A 17,162-nucleotide genomic window follows, 5' to 3' on the forward strand; every position below is an offset into this window, starting at 1 on the left:
ACGGCCCAAGTGGGACAGGCCCTTTGTTTTCAAGATGCAGTGTGGAAACAGGCCCTTCGGCCCACCAAATCCATGCTGACCATTGAAACCTGGAGTTTGGGCTTTCTCCCCGTACAGAGTTTCTACGATGTCCCCGTGACCTGCGTGGGTTTTCTCCGGGTGCTCCGGATTCCTCCTGCACTCCAAAGATGTACAGGTTTGTTGGTTAATTGGCATTGGTAAAATTATAACTTGTCCCTTGTGTGTGTAGGATAGTGTTAGTGTGCGGGGATCGCTGGTCGGCACAGACTCGGTGGGCCAAAGGGCCTGTTTCTGTGCTGTGTCTCTAAACTAAACTAAATTAACTAAACTAAACTAAACTTTCCAGCTTCTGTGCTTTCTGCCGGACGGGAGCGGGGAGAAGACGGAATGACAGGAGTGGGATAGGGACAAGTCTTTGATGATGTTCATAGCCATAGTCATAGAGTGATACAATGTGGAAACTGCCCCATCGGCCCAACATGCCAAGAGCTGGGAACTCGTAAAGACTTGTCGGCACTGAGCCTGCACTCGCTGGAGCTCAGAAGGATGAAGGGGCACCTCATTGAAACCCACGAATAGTGAAAGGCCTGGATAGAGTGGATGCGGAGAGGATGGTTCCACCAGTGGGAGAGTCTAGGACCAGAGGGCACAGCCTCAGAACTCCTTTAGGAAGGAGATGAGGAGGAATTTCTTTAAGGAGAGGGTGGTGAATCTGTGGAATTCATTGCCACAGACGGCTGTGGAGGCCAAGTCAGAGGATATTCTGAAGGCAGAGATGGTCTTGATTGGTACGGGTGTCAGGGGTTATGGGGAGAAGGCAGGAGAATTGCGTTGAGAGGGAAAGATAGACCAGCCATGATTGAATGGTGGAGTAGACTGGATGAGCCGAGTGGTCCAATTCTGCTGCTATGACTTTTTTTAGTTTAGTTTAGCTTTTGAGATACAGCGTGGAAATGGGCCCTTCGGTCCACCTCGACCGCATGGACCAGCAATCTCCGCACACTAACACTACCCTACAACCACTAGGGACAATTTATATTTATACCAAGCAAATTAACCTACAAACCAGCACGTCTTTGGAGTGTGGGAAGAAACCTGGAGTATTGTGTGCAGTTTTGGTCCCCTAATTTGAGGAAGGACGTTCTTGCTATTGAGGGAGTGCATCGTAGGTTTATAAGGTTAGTGGGGGGGGGGGGGGGGGGGGGGGGGAGGTGAGGGGGGGGGGGGGGGTTAGGAGAGCTGGAAGAGAGGAGGAGCAGAACATAGACCGGTGAGTGATAGGTGGATACAGATGAGGTGGGGTGTGTGTTGATAGGCAGATGGTTGAAAAAAGGCCAGAGATGATGAGATAAGGGTAGGTGAGGTGAGATTTGTGAAGCTGGAGGAAGGAATGTAGGTGGAAGGGGTGGGGGAATGGCGGGGAGAAATGGGTGCGAGTCCAGGTGGGGCACAGGGAAGTTCCTAGTGCAACCGCTGGAGTTTGTAGTGTGAAGTTTAGTTGGAACTAGTAGTGATGGTTTGCAAATTCACAAATTATAGAAATAGAATTAGGCCGTTCGGCCCATCGACCCTATTCTGCCATTCAATCATGGACTGAGATGAGGAAAAACTTTTTTCAGCCAGAGAGTTGTGAATCTGCGGAATTCTCTGCCAACTGAAGGCAGTGGAGGCCGATTCTCTGAATGTTTTCAAGAGGGAGTTAGATTTAGCTGTTAGGGCTAACGGAATCAAGGGATATGGGGAGAAAGCAGGAATGGGGTACTGATTGTGGATGATCAGCCGTGATCATATTGAATGGCGGTGCTGGCTGGAAGGGCTGAGTGGCCTCCTCCTGCACCTATGTGTCTATGTTCCAGTGTGGACCATGTCTTGTGTCTTTGCTCGCCAGGTGTCACGTGACGAGGTGTGATCACGTCTCCGACAGGCACCATGGCTTGGCGTTTGCTCGTCCCCACCGTGCTTGCTCTCGGCATCATCTTGCCTGGTAAGTGACTCCATCCCCCATTCCCTCCCCCCCCCCCCACCCCACCCCCCCCCCTCCCCAGATCTCATCCCAATCTAAGTCTCTCTCCCCCCCCCCCCCCCCCCCCCCCACAACCCCACCCCTCCCACAGCTTTGCCTTCAGGTTTAAGGCCATTGTTTGTTGTAAATGTTCCCTTCTGTCTGCTCCGCCTCTTCCCCTTCACAGCAACTGGAACTGGGATGGATTTCTAACTAGTTCTGATGAAAAGTCTTGTGTCCATTCATCTGCAGATTTCTTCCAGTATTTCCTACTATTTTTCATCAGTGATAGGAGCAGAATTAGGCCGTTCGGCCCATCAAGTCTATTGCCATTCTGTCGTGGCTGACCTATCATGGTTGATCTAACTCTCCCTCCTCACCCCATTCTCCTGCCTTCTCCCCATAACCTCTGACACCCGCACTAATCAAGAAACAGTCAATATATATCCACTGACTTGGCCTCCACAGCCTTCTGCGGCAAAAAATTCCACAGATTCACCACCCTCTGTCTAAAGAAACTCCTCCTCATCTCCTTCCTAAAGGAACATCTTTAATTCTGAGGCTGTGACCTCTGGTCCTAGACTCTCCCACTAGTGGAAACATCCTCTCCACATCCGGGATGTGGTGAAAGATTTTGTCATCCCCGGTAGATCAAAGCTGTTCCGGTTTATCTGTGGGGATCGGTAACGTGTGTACGGAGGGGATGAGGCAGAGGGTCACTTGTCCGGTCCTGCTCTGGGTAACACAAACCTCCCAAACATTCCTTGCAGATTGCACCCAAGCCATCAGCATCCTGGACCTCTTCACATCTGGTAAGGACCAGCCTTCACCTCTGGAGCAGGGATGGGGGAGGGGAGGGATGAAGGGACGGAGGGATGGAGGGAGAGATGGAGGGAGGGAGGGGTGGATAGGAGGGGGGGAAGTCGAAGGGAACAATGGAGGGAGGGAGTAAGGGAAGGAGGGGTGGGGGAGTGAGGGGGGAAGGGGAAGGGATGGAGGGGAGGGAGAGAGGGAGGGGGAGGGAGGGAGGGAGGTGAGGGAGGGAGGTGATGGAGTGGATGTGACTGTGGTGGGTGCCTGAGCTGTGAGTGGGCAGGGTGCAAGATTTTCTAATTTCAGTTTAGTTTGGAGATACAGCACGGAAACAGGCCCTTCGGCCCACCGAGTCCACACCGACCAGCGACACCCCCCCACACAAGCACCATCCTACACACACCAGGGACAATTTACAATTTTACCAAAGCCACTTAACCTACAAACCTGCATGTCTTTAGAGTGTGGGAGGAATCTGGAGCACCCGGAGAAAACCCACGCACGTTACGGGGAGAGCGTGCAAACTCCCTACACACAGCACCCGTGGCCAGGATCGAACCCGGGTCTCTGGCGCTGTGAGGCAGCAACTCTACCGCTGCACCACCGAGCCGTCTTGTTAAACCACAGAAACAGGCATTTGTTAGTTTGCTCCCTGTAAAACCCTGTATAATCATGAAATCATTGTTTGTAGGTTAATCGGCCCTTTGTAAATTGTCCCCTAGTGGGTAGGGAGCTGATGAGAAAGTAGTACTAGTGCGTACGGGTGATCGATGTTCGGCGTGGACATGATGGGCCGAAGGGCCTGTTTCCGTGCTGCATCTCTAAACTAAACAGAGAAGGAATGAATGGATGGGAGAAAAGAAGGGTCTTCGATTATTGTCAAGGCATCTTGAAGTTAAACTGAGTGTGTGGTGGAGTGTGTGTGTGTCTGTGGTGTCTGTATGTGTGTGGTGTGAGTGTGCCTGTTGTATGTGTATGTGTGTGTGTGTGTGTGTGTGTATGTGGTGGATGTAGTGTGTGTGTGAATGTGCCTGTAGTGAGTGGGGTATAGTCTGCCTGTAGTGTGGGTGTAGTCTACCTTTAGTGTACAAGAATGTTGCCTGGGTTTCAGAGAAAGGTTGAACAAGTTAGGTCTTTATTCATTGGAGCACAGAAGGTAAGGGGGAACTTGATAGAGGTCTTTAAAATGATGAGAGGGATAGACAGAGTTCACGTGGATAAGCTTTTTCCATTGAGAGTAGGGAAGATTCATGACTGGAGAATTAAGGGACAGAGGTTTAGGGGTAACATGAGGGGGAACTTCTTTACTCGGAGAGTGGTAGCTGTGTGGAATGAGCTTCCAGTGGAAGAGATGGAGGCAGGTTCGATTTTATAATTTAAAAATACATTTTATAGGTATACTACACTAAGTGGGACCCGTTGGGTCCCAGCATCACATGGGAGAGCTGGCCCTCCAACGCAATATTCCACCTCTCAACCAATTCCAATATTGGTGGCCAGTGGGGGTGGGGGATTTCTGGAGAACTAGTGGGCTGAAGGGACTGGTTTACAGAGGGCTAGTATGGACATTGTGGGCTGTTGTGCTGGCAGCTCACTCACTCACGGCTGGTGGGCTGGCAGCTGACTCACGGCTATTCCTTGAAATTCCATTTCAAGCAGGGTACAAGGCCACCAAATGCAAGTGCAGCTTCATACCATTTCAAGCAGGGTGCAAGGCCACTGAAGACAGCTAGTCGTGAACTCTCTCTCCAACATCCTGCAGAGACTGAGCCACGCCCACACTTTTGGGTTTTATAGTACCTCCCCTCCCACCAGAAGGGGCGTGGCCTTCATGGCATCATAGACAGGAGAGAGAATCTCAACATTTTTTAAACTCTAAAAACTCTTTTATTTTTCATCGATGGGAAAAATTCTCGGCACCTGATGAGCGGAGGGGGACTCTGAGTAAGATGGCTAAAAATCACAGCTGTACGTGGTAGCGTTTTCTTTCTAAAATCAATATAAAACGCAAACATAAGTGGTCAAGATTAGACTTTTAATTATACAGAAGGCAAGGCAACTTTAATTGGGCAAGGCAACTTTAATTGGGCAAGGCAACTTTAATTAGGCAAAGCAACTTTAATTAGGCAACACAGCTTCAGCATTTCCAACCCAAAGGCAACACAGCTTTAGTATTTCCAAACCATATTTCCAAAACCACAATAAGGGCACTGACAGGCCAGTAAAACCACTCACGGTTTAGTAGACAAGTGTTCAGTGTTACTCACTGCTCAGACTGAGAGACCCTCTCGCTTCCCCCATCTTGCAGAGACTGCCTGAGGCACTCAACACTTCCGGGTTTTATAGTCCCTCCGGAAGGGGCATGGCCTTCAGGAGAGAGAATCTCAACATTTTTTAAACACTAATAACTCTATTATTTTTCATCGTTGGGAAAAATCCTCTTGTCCTGCCCAGCTGTCCTGAGTAAGATGGCCAAAAATCACAGCCGTAAGTGGCAGCGTTTTTTGTAATATCAATATACAGAACAACAGGAAGTGGTCAAGATCAGACTTTAATAATATAGATGGACGGGAAAGGAATGGAGGGTTATGGTCTGAGTGCAGGTAGATGGGACTGGGGGAGAATACGTGTTCGGCACGGACTTGAAGGGCCGAGATGGCCTGTTTTCCGTGCTGTAATTGTTATATGGTTGTATGGTTATAGTGTGTAGTCTGCCTGTATTGTGTGGGGATGCAATTTAGTGTGTGGAGTGCAGTCTTCCTGTAGTGTGTGTTGTTGTGTGCACCCACACTCTATTACCCCTTGCACTCTGCCCTCTCCTCTCCCCTCTACTCTCTCTCCTCTTCCCTCCTCTCCTCTCCCCTCTCTCCTCTTCCCTCCTCTCCTCTCCCCTCTCTCCTTCCCTCCTCCTCCCTCCTCTCGTCTCCCCTCCTCTTCTCTCCCCTCTCCTGACCTCTCCCCGCTCTCTCCCCAGCAGTGAAGGGTGAGGAGGGGGTGAGGCTGGATTCTCGGGAGGCCGCGGACTTCCTGCAGAGTGGGTCGGGTCGATCCCGACGCCACGTCAAGTGGTACCAACAGAACCCGGACTTCCAGTCCTGGTACAAATACTACCAGACCATCGGGCACAATGAGGGGGTGAGTCAGGGGGCGGCCCGAGGATGGGGGGGAGTTCCGGGGTGATTCACGGGTCACACACACCCTTCCTCTCCCCCCCCTCCTCCCCTCCCCTCCTCTCCCCCTCCCCTCCCCTCACCTCCCTCCCCTCCCCTCCCCTTCCCCTCCTCCCTTCCCTCCCTTCCCGCTCCCCTCCACTCCCTCTCCCCCCTCTTCCCTCTCCCTCACCCTTTCCCCTCCATTTCCTTCCCCCTGCCCCTCCCTCCTTCCCCCTCCATTCCCCTCTCTTCACCCTCCTCTCTCTCCACTCCCCTCCCTCCGCACCTCCCCCACCCCTCCTCTCCTTTCTCCTCCCCTATAACGTTACTAATAGAAGTGTGCAAACTCAGGTAGGTAATGGAGAATAAATATAGTAAGTGGGAACGGTAACAGGCCCATCGGCCCACCGAGTCCATGCTAACCACTCCGAGATCTTCAGTTTCCTCCCACATTCCAAAGACATACAAGTTTGTAGGTTAATTGGCTTGGTAAAGATGTAACTTGTGTCGAGTGTGTGTGTGTGGGGTAGTGTTAATGTGCGGGGATCGTTGCTCAGCGTGGACTTAGTGGTTAACCAGTTCATGACTCAGGTAGGATTAATGGAGAATGGACCAATATACCAGTGTAACGTGGCCGAACTGGTAACAGAAACATAGGCAGGAGTAGGCCCATCGGCCCATTCGAGTCCATGCTAACCACTCTGAGATCTGATCATGGCTGATTCCAACTCAGTATCCCACCTGCCTTCTCTCCATAACCCCCTGATCCCCTTAGCCACAAGGGCCACATCTAACTCCCTCTTAATTAGCTTGGCCTCACCACCCTCTGTGGCAGAGAGTTCCAGAGATTCACCACTCTCTGTGTGAAGTTCTTCTCATGTTTTAAAGGATTTCCCCCTTATGTGCTGTGACCCCTTGTCCTGGTAGTCCCTAACATCGGAAACAATGTTCGGGCATCGCCTTCCAACCCCTTCAGCGTGGTAACTTAGTCTAGAGAGTATTAACCAGTTCTTTGATCCTAAGACATGTCCCAGGAATCATCTGCTGAACCGGCACTCCCTCTACACATTCCCGAGACGAAAACACCAGGTGTGGTCTCACCAACCCGCAGGCAGTAGAACCTCCCTGCTCCTGACTCAAATAGTGTGCAATGAAAGCTGGCATACCATTCGCTTTCTTTTGCCTGCTGGTGCATGACCTTCAATGACGTTGACACCCAGGTCTCGCTGCATCTCCCGAAGGACCACACTGTATCTCTCTATCATTCTATGCCTCTAATACAGGTGGTTGCATTACCAGCAGACCTCGTAAACCACAAAATCGTGCCCAATTATGACAAACGGGGAAAGGGGTGATGGGGGCGAGAGAATTTTCAGACTCGCAGTAGCGCAGAAACAGGCCCTTCAGCCCAATCTGCCCACCCCCGGCCAACATGTCCCATCTACATTAGTCCCACCTGCCTGCGTTTGGCCTATATCCCTCCAAACCTGTCCTATCCATGCACCTGTCTAATTTCTTCTTAAACGTTGCAATAATCCCTGCCTCAACTACCTCCCCCAGCAGCTTGTTCCATACACCCACCACCCTTTGTGTGAAAAAGTTACCGCTCAGATTCCTATTAAATCTTTTCCCCTTCACCTCAAACCTATGTCCTCTGGTCCTCGATTCCCCTACTCTGGGCAAGAGACTCTGTGCGTCTACCCGATCTATTCCTCTCATGATTTGATACACCTCTATAAGATCTCCCCTCATCCACCTGCTCTCCAAGGAATAGAGTCCCAGCCTAGATCTCTCCCTATAGCTCAGGACCACCTTGTCCTGGCAACATCCCCGCCCGGTCTCGATCCCGACTATTCTCCCTGTGACCTGCATGGGTTTCCTCTGAGATATTTGGTTTCCTCCCACACAAAGACATACAGGTTTGAAGATTAATTTGGCTTTTGTAAAAATTGTAAATTGTCCCTAGTGTGTGGAGGATAGTGTTAATGTGCTGGGATCGCTGGTGGTCTCCATGCTCCATGCTGTATCTCTAAACTAAACTAAACTAAACTAAAGTTTAAAAAAAGTGAAGAAAGCAAATGGTATGTTAGCATTCATAGCAAAAGGATTTGAGTATAACAGCAGGGAGGTTCTACTGCAGTTGTACAGGGTCTTGGCGAGACCACACCTGGAGTATTGCGCACAGTTTTGGTCTCCACAATCTGAAGAAAGACATTCTTGCCATAGAAGGAGTACAGAGAAGGTTCACCAGACTGATTCCTGGGATGGCAGGACTTTCATATGAAGAAAGACTGGATAGACTCGGCTTGTACTCACTAGAATTTAGAAGATTGAGGGGGCTGATCTTATAGAAACTTACAAAATTCTTGAGGGCTTGGACAGGCTAGATGCAGGAAGATTTTTCCCGATGTTGGGGAAGTCCAGAACAAGGGGTCACAGTTTAAGGATAAGGGGGGAGTATTTTAGGACCGAGATGAGTAAATCATTTTTTACACAGAGAGTGGTGAATCTGTGGAATTCTCTGCCACAGAAGGTAGTTGAGGCCAGTTCATTGGCTATATTTAAGAGGGAGTTAGATGTGGCCCTTGTGACTAAAGGGATTAGGGGGTATGGAGAGAAGGCAGGGATGGGATACTGAGTTGGATGATCAGCCATGATCATATTGAATATCGGTGCAGGCTCGAAGGGCAGAATGGCCTCTACTCCTGCACCTATTTTCTATGATTCTATGTTTCTAAATCTCCATTATTGAGGTATGTCCTTTTAGTCTGAGACTGTGCCCTCTGGCCCTAGACTCTCCCACTAGTGGAAACATCCTCTCCACATCCGCTCTGTCCAGGCCTTTCATTATCTCATCACAACTCAACCCCATCTCTCCAGCAGCTCATGAACTAGCCTCACAGACAAGGACATCCTTCCTTGCCTAGCGAGATCAAAATTGCAATTGTCCATTTGTAGCAAGAGATTTAAGGGTGGCATGATCCGCTGAATTCGCAGCGACCAGCGATCCCTGCACACGACCATTATCCTACACACACTCGGGCCAATGTACGATATTACTGATGGCAAATGTCTTTGGACTGTGGGAGGAAACCGGAGCACCCGGAGAAAACCCACGCAGGTCAAAGATATCTAGAAACAAGAAACAGCAAATGCTGGTTTACCAAGGAAAGACAAAAGCACTGGAGTACCTCAGCGGGTCAGGCAGCATCCCTTGAGAAAATGGATAGGTGACATTTCGGGTAGGACCCTTCTTTAGACTGATTGATCACCTTCCGACCCGAAACCTCAGCTTTCTGTGTTCTCCAGAGATGTTGCCTGACCCACCGGGTCACTCCAGCACTTTGTGCCTTTCCTACTTAAAAGTTCCAATGGAAATTGATATGCAGAAAAAAAGCTGTCTTGGAAAAAAAGCTGTTTCCATGTAACCTCCCAGTAGCAATCAGACTGTATTGCCTCCCAAGAACACAGTTTGTCAGTTTCACCGTGGGAGGTCATTCGAATTGACAAGCGATTGGATTTATTGACACTAATGCAATGGGACTCTATTAAACAATGTAATACATGACTTCAATCTGACCCAAAACATCGCCTGTCCATTCCATACACAGATACTGCCTGACCCGCTGAGTCACTCCGGCGTTTTGTGCCTTAACTCAGGATTCCAGCACCTGCAGTTCCTTCAAGGAGACAACGAGTAGGGAACAGGGGGGATGGGGAGTGTAGAGAAGGGGCGAGGGGGATAGGGGAGGGGAGTGCAAGAAGGAAGATGATGGAGACAGATATGTGTGTGTTGCTCAGACCACACCAGTTGTGCATGATCCCATTTCCCCATCCACTCCCCACACACTAGGGGAGGGGAGCAATTTTACAGAGGGGCCCGATTAACCTACAAACCCCCACGGGAACGTCTTTGGGATGCGGGAGGAAACCGGAGCACCCTCTCCGGAGGAAACCCACGCGGTCACGGGTAGAACGCGCAAACTCCGCACACACACACACACACACACACACACACACACACACACACACACACACACCACACACACACACACACACACACACACACACACACACACACACACACACACACACACACACACACACACACACACACACACACACACACACACACACACACACACCACACACACACACACACACACACACACACACACACACACACACACACACACACACACACACACACACACACACACACACACACACACACACACACACACACACACACACACACACACACACACACACACACACACACACACACACACACACACACACACACACACACACACACACACACACACACCACACACACACACACACACACACACACACACACACACACACACACACACACACACACACCACACACACACACACACACACACACACACACACACACACACACACACACACACACACACACACACACACACACACACACACACACCCAGACAGCTCAGAGGTCGGGCCCCACCGAGTCCGCACCAACCAGCGATCACCGTGCACTAGTCCTGTCCCACTCACACTAGGGACAACTTACAGAAGCCATCGAACCTACAAAAACACGCACGTAGTTGGGATGAAACCCACGCAGCTCACGGGGAGAGTATGTGAACTCTGTACAGAGAGCACCCGTGGTCGGGATCGAACTCTGGCCTCTGGTGCTGTAGTCTAGTTTAGTTTAGTTTAGTTTAGTTGAGAAATACAGCGCGGAAACAGGCCCTTCGGCCCACCGAGCCTGCGCCGACCAGCGATCCCCGCACATTAACACTACTAGGGCCAATTTACACTTATACCAAGTCGAGTAACCTGCAAGTCTTTGGAGTGTGGGAGAAAACCAAAGAACTCGGAGAAAACCCACGCGGTCACGGGGAGAATGTACAAACTCCGTACAGACAGCGCCCGTGGTCGGGATCGAACCTGGGTCCCCTGTGCTGTGAGGCAGTAACTCTACCACTGCGCCACTGTGCCGTTCCTGTTGCATTACCAACTACGCCACTGTGTTTTTTTTTAACTTCTAACCCTCCCCACCCCCCTTCCCTCCCTCCCTCCCCCTCCCTCCCTCCCCCTCCCCCCTCCCCCTCCCCCCTCCCTCCCCCCCCCCTCCCCCTTTTCCCTCCCCCTCCCTCCTCCGCCCCTCCTCTCCCGCTCCCTCTCCCCCTCCCTCCCCCCTCCCCTCTCCTCCCCTCCCTCCCTCCCCCCCTCCCTCTCTCCTCCCTCCCTCCCTCCCCCACACTCCCCCCCCCCCCCTCTCCCCTCCCCCCCCTCCTCCCTCCCTCCCCCCCCCCCCCCCCCCCCCCCCCCCCCTCCCCTCTCTCTCTCCCTCTCCCCCACCTCTGCATCTCTCTCTATCTATCTCTCCCTCCCTCCCTCCCTCTCACTCCCTTTCTCCAGCTCTACGAGATTGACCGTATCCGACTGACCTACCAGCACATGAGGCACTTGGAGAGTGTGTACGGGAAAGATGCCCCTTACTACCAGCATACGCTGGGCATGGGGCCCGGCCCCAGCAAGCCCAAGGGCCCCTGCGACCCCAAGAAGGACGGGGGCTGCAAGCGGCCCTCGATGGGGCCCACTCCCCACCCCCCCCCCGCCCCCAAGGCCCAGCACCGGCCCCACGGCCCGATCCCTTGCAACCCGCAGGACCCCGCCTGCCTGCTCCAGTACGTCTACCGTTTCCTGGGGCCCGCCCAGGGTGGCCACCCTCCCTCCACGCCCCACCAAGACCAGCAGGACCAGGAGGACCAGGAGGATGAGGAGGAGGAAGAGGAGGAGGATGACGAGGTGGACCCCTACGATCCACGTTACCACGGCTACTACGGGGACCCCCGCTCATACTACGGCCCAAACTATCCACATGGATCTCCTTCCAAACCAAAGCCAAATCCGTACAGTTCCCCAGATCCATACAACCCCAATCCCGACCCTTATAATCCCTATCCTTATAACCCCAACCCTAATCCTTACAATTCCCCAAATACAAATCCATATGACTCCCCGAGACCCTACGACTCTTCCAATCCCTACGGATCGCCCAACAACTACCCCTACCCCAACCCCTACAATAGCCCTTACAGCGCTCCCTATGGATCCCCCTATGGGTCTCCCTACAAGCCCCCCTACCACGAGGATGAGGATGAGGATGACGAGTATTAGTTTGGGCGCACGTTGCCAGGCTACGAGACATTTGGGGGGCAGAGACGGGGCAGAGACGGGGGCACCCTTCCCTGCAGCTCTCCACCCGATATCACCTTTACTATAATGGCCAGAGAGGGGGCCTCCTAATCCCAGTTAAACCCCACCGAACATAGAATTGTATCGGCACGGCAAAAGGCCCTTCGGCCCACAATGTGCGTGCCCAACATCCCCTCTCCCCACCTCTTAACCCGCCTTCCATAAGCTCGGCTACTGTCCAACTCACCTCCACCCCACGGCGGACATTAGACTTTGTCCCTGGAACTGATGCGCTACAATGCTGAGAACTATATTCTGCACTCTGTATCTTCCCCTTTGCTCCACCTATTGTACATGTGTTTGACGCAATTGTATATATGTATGGTATTATCCGATCCGTTTGGATAGCACGCAGATGCTTATCGCTGTTACTTGGTACACGTGGTAATATTAAACCTAGACTTAAGCGCGATGCCGAGTTAAACTAATCTCTGCCTGCACGTGATACATATCCCGGCCTTTCCCTGCATATCCATTCAGACGTTAAGGGAATGGGCTCGGTGAAACATAGAAACATAGAAAATAGGTGCAGGAGTAGGCCATTCGGCCCTTTGAGCCTGCACCGCCATTCAAAATGATCATGGCTGATCATCCAACTCAGTATCCCGTAACTGCCTTCTCTCCATACCCCCTGATCCCTTTAGCCACAAGGGCCACATCTAACTCCCTCTTAAATATAGCCAATGAACTGTGTGGCCTCAACTACCTTCTGTGGCAGGGAATTCCACAGATTCACCACTCTCTGTGTGAAAAATGTTTTTCTCATCTCAGTCCTAAAAGATTTCCCCCTTATCTTTAAACTGTGACCCCTTGTTCTGGACTTCCCCAACTTCGGGAACAATCTTATTGCATCTAGCCTGTCCAACCCCTTAAGAATTTTGTAAGTTTCTATAAGAGCCCCCCTCAATCTTCTAAATTCTAGCGAGTACAAGCCAAGTCTATCCAGTCTTTCTTCATATGAAAGTCCTGCCATCCCAGGAATCAGTCTGGTGTACTTTCTCTGTACTCCCTCTATGGCAAGAATGTCTTTCCTCAGATTAGGAGACCAAAACTGTACGCAATACTCCAGGTGTGGTCTCACCAAGACCCTGGACAACTGCAGTAGAACCTCCCTGCATGAAAGATCAGCCATGATCCTGTGGGATAATCCAGCAGGAATAATGGGTTAAATGGCCTTAACCTGCCTCTGATGTTCTCTAGTTTAGAGGTACAGCATGGAAACAGGCCCTTCGTCCCACCGAGTCTGTGCTAACCAGTGATCCCCGCACACCAACACTACCCTGCACACACTAGGGACAGTTTCAACTTATACCAAGCCAACCTGTACACCTCTGGAGTGTGGGAGGAAACCAAAGCTCTCGAAGAAAACCCCCAGGTCTCAAGCGCTGCAAGCGCGGTAAGGCAGCAACTCCACCACTGCGCCCCCGTGCCATCACATATTGTTATATCACATTAGAATTAGGCTCCAACACTTGCCCATCAGAGTCACAGAGCAGCCCAGCACGGAAAGAGGCCCTTCGGCCCACCTGGTCCGTGCTGCCCAAGTTGGCATTCATACCTTTTAGGAGCATAATTAGGCCATTTGGCCCATCCACTCCACGTTCAATCATGGCTGATCTATCTTTTCCTCTCAACCCCCATTCTCCTGCCTTCTCCCCATAACAATAGACAATACACAATAGGTGCAATAGTAGGCCATTCGGCCCTTCTGATCATCCCCAATCAGTACCCTGTTCCTGCCTTCTCCCCATATCCCCTGACTCCACTATCTTTAAGAGCCCTATCGAGCTCTCTCTTGAAAGTATCCAGAGAACCGCTCTCCTCTGAGGCAGAGAATTCCACAGACTCACAACTCTCTGCGTGAAAAACTCTAACCCCTGGCACCCGTACCAATCAAGAACCTGTCAATTTCCGCTTTAAAAATATCCATTGATTAACCTCCTGTGGCAAAAAAAATCCACAGATTCACCACCCTCTGACTGAAGAAATTCCTCCTCATCTTTCTAAAGCCCATTCTTGTCGAGTCCCATTTGCCTACATTTGGCCCATAGCTCTCTAACCCCATCCTAACCATATATCTGTCCAAATGTCTTCTAGAAGTTAAAAAAATATTTGATATTTTATAATTTTGGTTTCATTGATTTTAAGTAACTGTTACTAGATTTTAGTTACTGGTTTAGTTTTGTTATCAGTAAACTGCCGTGCCAAAACAAAACGCTATGAAAACTGAGAAGATTTTGACTGAATTATCAATTCACATTATATTATATTAAATATGGGTGAAAAATCCAAATGTTTGACCAATTTTCTGCCTTGGATGTAAAAGATCACAAGTGATAGGAGCAGAATTAGGCCATTCGGCCCATCAAGTCTACTCCGCCATTCAATCATGGCTGATCTATCTCTCACACCTAACCCCATTCTCCTGCCTTCTCCCCATAACCCTTGACACCCAAACTAATCACGCTGCACTCCCTCAATAGCAAGAATGTCCTTCCTCAAATTAGGAGACCAAAACTGCAACAATACTCCAGGTGCGGTCTCACCAGGGCCCCGAACAACAGCAGTAGGACCTCTTTGCTCCTAAACTCAAATCCTCTCGCAATTAAGGTCAACATGCCATTAGCTGACTCCACTGCCTGCTGTACCTGCATGCTTACTGATGTACAAGGACACCCAGGTCTCGTAGCACCTTCTCTTTTCCTACTGTGACACCATTCAGATAATAATCTGCCTTCCTGTTCTTGCCACCAAAGTGGATAACCTCACATTTATCCACATTATACTGCATCTGCCATGCATCTGCCCAGTCACCCTGCAGCCCCATAGCATCCTCCTCGCAGCTTACTGCGCAACACAGCTTTGTGTCATCCGCAAACTTGGATTTCATTCTCTCATTTAAATCATTAATATCTATTGTAAATAACTGAGGTCCCAGCACTGAGTCTTGCAGCACCCCACTAGTCACTGCCTGCCAGTCATTGCTGTAGCCTTTCACTATACGGTATGTTTCAATGAGGTGTCCCCTCATCCTTCTGAACTCCAGCCAACAAGCATTCATCTTCTAATGCGGGGCAATAGACAATTTCTTTCTCCACTGCCTGCTGTACCTGCATGCTTATTCTCAGTGACTGATGTACAAGTCAGACAGAAGCAGGGACAATCACCTTGACAGAGGATGTGGGAGGAAACCAGAGCCCCTTGAGGAAATCCACGTGGACACAGGGAGATCATGCAAACTCCACATAGACAGCACCCCAATTTAGTTCAGCAGGACAGGCGGCATCTCTGGAGAGCAGGAATGGGTGACGTTTCGGGTCAAGACCCTTCCTCAGACGGTCATCATCCATTCCTTCTCACCAGAGATGCTGCCCGTCCTGCGGAGTTGCTCCAGTGGGACGGGCAGCTCCTAACTTCGGTTTAAACCCAGCAGTTCCTTCCAACACACCCCAGTTTAGTTTCTTTGTTTAGAGATACAGCGTGGCCCACCGAATCCGCGCCATCAAACGATCCCCGCACGCTAACACCACCTTACACTGCACACTGGGGACAATTTTACATCAACTGCGGACCTACACCTCTTTCGAGCGTGGGAGGAAACCGAAGATCTCGGAGAAAATCCATGCAGGTCATGGGGAGAACGTACAAACTCGGTACAGACAAGCACCAGTGGTCGGGATCGAACCCTGCTCTCTGGAGCAGTGAGGCAACAACTCTACTGCTGAGCCACCGTGGCGTACGGATGCGCTTTCTTTGATCTACCTCCAGGATGAGCTATTGGCTGAGTCACCTTTGGTCAATGGTCATATTATTGTTACTTGCATCAGGTTCAGTGAAATACATTTGTTGCTGACAGATCAGCAAGACTATGCTTGTGCATAAACACAATCACCCCCAGCCAGGCCTGTGTATACAGAACAACACACACAGTCCATATATTAGAGGCTCCATTTTACGATATGATACATAGTCAGTTTTTCGGAGCCCCGCGCGATGTTGGGACCATAGAAACATAGACATAGAAAATAGAAGCAGGAATAGGCCACTCGGCCCTTCAAGCCTGCACCGCCATTCAATATGATCATGGCTGATCATCCAACTCGGTATCCCATCCCTGCCCCTGCCTTTTCTCTGTCGGGTCTCCGTTGTTGTTGGGGCCTAGCACCGTGGAGCGGCCTCCAACCGGAACGACCTGGGGCTCCAGTCGCGGAGGTGCAGAATTACCATCATCCTGGCCGAGTTCGGAGCGGCGGTGGCGCGCTGCTGCGGCCCAACCCAGGAGATTCGGGGGCTCCAGCCGCCGGCCCGGTGGACGGTGACACTGGGAGCCCGCGGGTCCCTGGTGGGAGACCGCTTTTCGGGGCTTTCACAATGGCGACTTCTCCCGCCCGAGTTGCGGGGTTGAGGATGACCTGGAGCGGGGCCTTGCATCACCCGGCGCTACTTTAAATGGCCGCGGGACTTGTTAGCGCACGCCGGGGGCTTGGGGGCTCCAACACCAACACACCGGGGGCTCTGGGGCCTCCAACACCAACACACCGGGGGCTCCAACACCAAGACCGGAGCGCGGCCTTGCATCACCCGGCGCGGCTTTATAATTGCCGCGGGACTTATTTACCATTGCCCACCGGGGGCTTTGACTCTGACATCGGGAGGAGAACAAGGAGTGCAGGGGAGAGATAGACTTTGCCTTTCATCACAGTGAGGAGGAGATTCACTGTGATGGGTGTTTGTGTAAATTGTGTTGTGTCTTGGTTCTTCTTGTTGTGTGTATGACTGCAGAAACCAAATTTCGTTTGTACCTCTGGGTTCAAATGACAACAAATAAATTGTATTGTATTGTATTGAATATGTGCGTCCATCTGTGTGTGTGCATGTCTGTCTGTATCAGGGTGCGTGTGTGTCTTGTCTGT

At 51.0% G+C, this 17,162-nt stretch overlaps 1 protein-coding gene across 1 annotated transcript; it reads left to right on the plus strand.

Moving 5' to 3' along the window:
- Positions 1 to 1,950: 1,950 nt before the first annotated feature.
- Positions 1,951 to 16,664, plus strand: and3 (actinodin3). Its single transcript, XM_055630850.1, has 4 exons — positions 1,951 to 2,005; positions 2,794 to 2,835; positions 5,811 to 5,971; positions 11,410 to 16,664. Exons 1-4 carry the CDS (start codon positions 1,951 to 1,953, stop codon positions 12,169 to 12,171), a joined length of 1,020 nt encoding a protein of 339 aa, XP_055486825.1. The 3' UTR covers positions 12,172 to 16,664.
- The last annotated feature ends 498 nt before the right edge of the window (positions 16,665 to 17,162 follow it).

Source organism: Leucoraja erinacea, unplaced genomic scaffold (genome assembly GCF_028641065.1).
Source record: "Leucoraja erinacea ecotype New England unplaced genomic scaffold, Leri_hhj_1 Leri_54S, whole genome shotgun sequence".
NCBI lineage: Eukaryota > Metazoa > Chordata > Chondrichthyes > Rajiformes > Rajidae > Leucoraja > Leucoraja erinaceus.